The sequence below is a fragment of the Spea bombifrons genome, chromosome 4 (genome assembly GCF_027358695.1).
Source record: "Spea bombifrons isolate aSpeBom1 chromosome 4, aSpeBom1.2.pri, whole genome shotgun sequence".
Classification (NCBI taxonomy): domain Eukaryota; kingdom Metazoa; phylum Chordata; class Amphibia; order Anura; family Pelobatidae; genus Spea; species Spea bombifrons.
The window spans coordinates 102,260,094-102,266,093 of record NC_071090.1 but is presented as its reverse complement, the minus strand read 5'-3'; the positions used below and the strand labels follow the sequence as shown (position 1 = coordinate 102,266,093).

General features: G+C 37.3%; 1 protein-coding gene across 1 annotated transcript; it reads right to left on the bottom strand.

The window, feature by feature from the left end:
• Positions 1 to 751: 751 nt before the first annotated feature.
• Positions 752 to 3,008, bottom strand: LOC128492132 (nodal homolog). The gene is made up of 3 exons (XM_053464589.1): positions 2,723 to 3,008; positions 1,203 to 1,951; positions 752 to 904 (listed from the first exon to the last, which is right to left on the bottom strand). Exons 1-3 carry the CDS (start codon positions 3,006 to 3,008, stop codon positions 752 to 754), a joined length of 1,188 nt encoding a protein of 395 aa, XP_053320564.1.
• Between the last annotated feature and the right edge of the window lie 2,992 nt (positions 3,009 to 6,000).

The following is a 6,000-nucleotide window of genomic DNA, read 5'->3' as shown; positions in this document are numbered from 1 at the left end:
GAGTGGCAGATGTATAGAGATTATATGTTAATTATTATATAGCTCCCCTTTTTTTCTCCATACTTTATGTTTCTCCTCAGCTCTTTCCCTCTAGAGTGTACGCTTGCGGGCAGGGTCCGCTTAATCTAATGTATCGGTTTGTCTTAGTCTGTCAATTCTCTGATTGGCCAATATTTTCCCAGAAATCAGATGACGTCACATAAGCGTCCAACTGCCACTGGAACCCCTACAGCAATGCCCATTTTTATTCTTTAATGTAAGGAACACCCCTGCTGAGCCAAGCTACAATCCAGAATAAATCAAGAGCATAAATACTCTGCAAACGAAGTGTTACGCGCAGGCGCATTGAGAAAGGGGTAGAGAAACAGGAGTCTGGTGCATTGTGTTTATTACACTTTATGTGAAAAGAGGAACAAAAATAATAATTATTAAAAACTCACAAACAATCCATCTATAAAAGTCCACATAATTCCATTTGCAAATATATAATATATTAATTTTTTCCAACCTGTCATAAATACAATATTTTCCATATATACATTATATACAAAACAGAGGCAGGGCACTTCTTTTACTCCAAATGCTGTCCCCTATCAGAACCCATGGATACAAGAGAGGTAGCCTATCTATAGGTCCATCAGCCACTTTAAGTCTTTGGCTACAGGATGCATTTATAACATCCTTTAGAGCCATGTGGTCCCTCTGATTTAGGAGATTTAATTGGAAAAAAAGAAAGAACGAAGAAAGAAAATCAGCTGCATCCACATTCCTCAACAACCATGTCTTCATGATGCCTCAGAACGACGTCACTGCCTTCATAATACAGCATGGACAATGGACTCATCTTGACTGGGATGCAGGCTGGACATTCCACTCGTTCAGGGTGATGCAGCTTAACCACGCTCTGCAAAATCAAGGAAAAAGTCTCTCAACAACAAATCATCGAACACAACAGAGGATCTGTGCATTTAAAGACAGAGATACTTCAATCATTTAGAGCTCTGAAATCTACAAGGTGACACCTTCGTATTTTTTTTTCCCCCCCACTTGGCAGGAGGCAGAAGTGTTTCATGTCAACCAAATGCTTTAACATTAAGTTATTCAGCATTTGCTATGTATTATTGTTTTAGTAATACGAGCTTCTTATCACAGTTGAACTTCATTACAAATATTTTCATAATAGAAAAATATTCAATCCTTACCTTCATATAGGCGTGATTCGTTGGCTTGAAGGTTTCGTTCAGTGGGATAGGGCAGGCACCTTCACACCTGTATGCATTATATTTCCGGGGATGGACGATCCAGCTGTCCCATCCGATACTCTTAAAGTCTACCATCATGTCCACCCTCCGACACAGAGGTTTCCCGACCTCCATCGGTTTAGGAGGCACGTTGTTTGCGAAAAGGGGATGATTCTCAATTCTGTTTCTCCTGTGTCTCTTTATACCAGGTAATTTAGTGAGTTTCTCAAGAGCAACATACTTAGATGACTCGACTGTTTTGATGAGGCTGGAAAACCCAGAACGGTTATTTGTAGGCTTTTCCTTGGCAAACACCACCAACATAACTCTCTCTGTCGAGATGTAGGGCAGGTGTGCATTGTCTACGTTTTCTCTACTGCTGGTGTCCATAGCCCTTCCATCTTTCATTTTAGCCTCAGCATAGTCTCTGTAAAACTGCCTGTCTAGTTGGTTGAGGTAGCGCTGAATTATATCGGTAAGATTAACAATTTTCCAGGAAGAGCTTTGGGAAGCAGAAAGATCGGTGGTAAAAGTCCCTAAATACATCTTCTCCTGACCTTCCTTGCTGTGGTAGATTTTCACCGTCACATTGTGGGATGTATGACCAGATGGAAGTTGAATTCTTAACTGGGCCAACTTCAAGTCATTGGTGTTGGATATGGAGGACATGTCAAAGGACAAAACCCAATGATTATCCTTTACGGAGCAATCTAAAGAAGGAAAAACAATAAATAATATAAGTCACAGGGAAGAAACACAATTATTAACAGAATAAGATGGTAGATGCTCTCCAAGTCAGAAGCCTGTTCTCTGCCATTCATGTGATTATAGACTAAACGAGACCTCATTCTCCAAGTGTGAAAACATTGCATCTCTGAAGCCCAATACACAAAATCTAATGGGGTAATGAGCGTTTTTACACCTTCTCTCGGCAGGGGACTGTCTGAATAGCAGGGGCCTGTCACTGTCACAGAGAAAAACCACAGAGCCAGCAGCCTTACATGGTAAAACAAACAATGGTTAACTAAACAAGACGACTGTGCTATAACTACACTTCCAACAAGTCTCATATACCTGAAGAAGGGAGCTAGATAGCCTTGAAAGCTTACAATCTATTAGACTTTGGTTAGCGGATAAAGATATTGTCTTTACCAAACTTGTTCTTTTTCGTTCTAAGCCTGACATTGTAAAACTGAATAGCGTTTTTATTTATTGTTTCTTTGTTCTTTTAGATTTCATTCTTTTACAATTTCAATAATTATACTTTAGAAGCATAATTTTACACGGTAATTTTCAGTCTTTATTAAACAATGATCCTGATTTTAGTTGAACTGGCAGTGAAAAAAATATAATTTCATTAAACCTTGCAAATGACTTAATTGTGCCACAAATATGACACATTTCCGGATTCTAGGTCTCTAGATGAAAGGGCAAATGTGGTTTAAGAAATTCATAAAAGTGATTATGTTTTGTCTACTCACCTTTTGCAAACAGGTTGAGAACAGTATCGTAGTCTGGAAGGGCAGGCGGTTCATGTGTGGAGAAGTCTGGATGGCCGCCATTGCTAAGAGTTTGGTAGAGTTGCATCATGTAGAACGGGAACTTTATATCCTGGGGATTCCTTTTTCCAGGAAAGGTGGAAAATAACTTTGATCCCAGACCAAGATCGGGAAAATTGACCATGTTCTCCCCTCTCTCTAGAAAAGAGGGTAATCCCTGGACGAGGTACGTGAGAGTGAAACACAGGGCGGCACTTAGCACAACCATCTTGGTACAGGTCTCTCTCCTTCAGCCTCGGTGTCCTACGGAAGATGCTGCTTGCTTGGAAGCTCTTCCAAGTCTGAGCAAACCGGAGAAGCCCTGACCTTATATAGTGGCAGAGCCTGAGTTCGCATGTGTCTCTTCACACTTAGGAGCTGTTTGATCTAAACGACCTCGCCATCAAAAGCCAACGTGTTTAGGACCGAAGTACAGTTAATGGCTTCCTGCTGTTACACTAATGACCCAAGTGTTGGACATTCTTTAGCGCGGCATTATGGCCAGATTCAAGAACCAGTTAGCTTCTGTATCTTCAGCTGATAAAAGTAATATTAATAATAATAATAATCATCATAATCAAATAAAACAAAAAATATTTTCTTAAAAATGTGTAATTTGTTAGGTAAATATGTATTCTTCTATTGTACCATATGTAAATGTTCCTTTTTTTTACTGATTAAGCTGTTGTATACAAGATCCACTAATTGTATATATATATATTTTTTTTAAAGTTTATTTTTATATATAAAAATACATAAATAGCAATCAGAAACATTCATTTGATGAAATCCAAAAATATGCAAGGGTCCAATATATATATATATATATATATATATATATATATATATATGTATATATATATATATATCGATTTATAAAGAATATTGCCCTAATATCCTTAGGATTGTATTGAACCCAATCTGAAACATTATGTTGCACAAAATCAGCACCTAGGGCACAGTAAAAACAATATAAAACGATACAAGTATATACAATATACAAATAAATTAATGAGTCGCATTTTGGAAATTAAAATAGTAACCACAGACAGATTCCCACTTCTAAACATCTTCATATATTTATTAATTTATCCTTCATAATCCTGATGTTGCCACCTCCCCCTAGATTGTAAGCTCTCATGAACAAGGCTCTCATCACCTCCTGTGTCTTTTTCAAATTGTTATATCCAGCACTACTTTTTATGTCCTGCTGCAGAATAGTATAGTGTTATTTAAATCTAATAATAATAATAATAATACAATATGAATATGTGGTAATAAATTGGAAGTAATAATTCTACGTCAGATTACATTTTTTTGAAAAGAAATAACAATATAGTTAAACCATGTAATCAAATTCCAGTTATAGAAAAAGAACGACGGTAGATTTATTCCAATGAATTAAATCATAAGACTATGTTATAAACGTCATATTAATTTTAAATGGAATTAGCAATACTACATTATTTTCCACTTACCTAAAATGTTATATTACTCCAATTAAATAATTAATTATACTGTATTGTGTGTCACTGATTTAACTCATTTGTTTTTATTTCTGGTTTGATTTTTCCGATCATCAAATAAACGTGTACTTTTTAATGACACCCATAATAGATGCAGGAAAAAAAAAAAAAAAAAATTCTAGATTTCTGCTATACCTACAAGGCGGAATTAAGCAGTCCTATAGAATAATATGAAAGGGGCCACATCTGGCTTGATTAGCATAATTTAAGAATTATTTCTGGGTGGACCATAGGCATGAGGTATTAACAGAGGTAATAAGGAAGGAGGTTGATATGGTACATCACAGGTAAAGTGACTCTTTTTATAGGCTCACGCTTTTTACGCAGATATTTACAGCCTTTGCTATGAGGACATATGGGCCTTTAAACAAAATGTTCTCTGTCTTCAACTTTCTTTCTGCTAATCAATCACCTTTTGCAGGGCAGAGAGGCGTGGAATACGTTACATAGGGACAGCTGACTACGTGGTTAAAGGGGTCACAGATAACTGGGCTGCATGTGCGCCCTCTAGTGGAGATGGATTGCACATCTATTTGCACCCTGTTATTAGTGGGTGCAATTAGCCACGCAGGGTTGCTTGGATTATTTTACTGTAGCCAGTCGTTTGAGCCTAGCCTCACTAAAGCTGTCACCGTTCTGTATAACATTTGTTTCTTTATGTTTGTTCATTATTGTTAGGTTTGTTCTAATCTCTTCTATTCAGAGTATAATTTTATCTTTCTCCCTCTTTTATTCCATCTTCAGAAGCAATCCTTCACATGAAAGATTTATCGGTATACGGTTAGATTGCTAAATCTAATAATCTAGAAATGTGTTCTGTTTATGATTGTCCAAGCCCAATTTATGGCCCACAGCTTTCCCCATACATTGTCACCTCTTCCTTTTCAGGCTTACAAGTCATCATTAATAATGCTCCATATCGATAGAACCCGCCCCCGCGTAACCTCCAGCTTTATGGAGGAACACAACACTCAGCTCTTCAAACAAACCTTCAAATGTATTTAACTGGTATCCATCTGTTCCTCCATGGATATTACCATTCTACATGATACCCACCTTCTCCTACCTACACTTATCATTCTTTGTCCCTTTTTTTCTGTTGCACCTCCCTCTCTATTTCCCTCCCTCCAGATTTCATCAGAAGCATCTTTGTCTGATGTTTCTATTTTGGAATACTCCATGCATTGTGTAAGGCTCAGAGTAAACTGGCCCATCACCAGAATTCATTTTATCCACAATACTTACCCATATAGCAAGAGATAAAATGTCTTGCCCCCCCCAACTTTATCTCTGTTGTGGTGGAGATAGATGGCTCCTTGAAAGCAACCCAATGTTCTAATTTAAGAGAAGATGTTTTTCTATCATAAAGACACTTAAGGATCGAGTGTTTTAAAAATTGACATTTTTTTAACATGTGCCCTCCTTTAAAAATATTCTTCCTCTTTCCCTTAGGATTTTTTTTCATATACAAGAATCCAACATAAGTATCTTAACAGATAGACCAAAATGTGAAAACAGTAAGATGTGTATTACACTTACACTTGTAACTCTCTGAACTCCAATACACAAGTTAGTTAGACTGTATAAAAACAAGTGTCAGGACAGAGACGGATGCCTGGCTGTCGAACTGGTGACAGTCAACCGAAAGGGTGGGAGGCAAGAATCACATAGGAAAACATACGCCCCACAGATGGC

Bases quoted from the DNA above. Each gene is read 5' to 3' on its own strand.
- LOC128492132 (XM_053464589.1), bottom strand. From the start codon at position 3,008: ATGGTTGTGCTAAGTGCCGCCCTGTGTTTCACTCTCACGTACCTCGTC. The intron at 1,952-2,722 runs GTGAGTAGACAA...TTCCTTCTTTAG, and splicing joins TCTCAACCTGTTTGCAAAAG to ATTGCTCCGTAAAGGATAAT. The intron at 905-1,202 runs GTAAGGATTGAA...TTGATTTTGCAG, and splicing joins CGAATCACGCCTATATGAAG to AGCGTGGTTAAGCTGCATCA.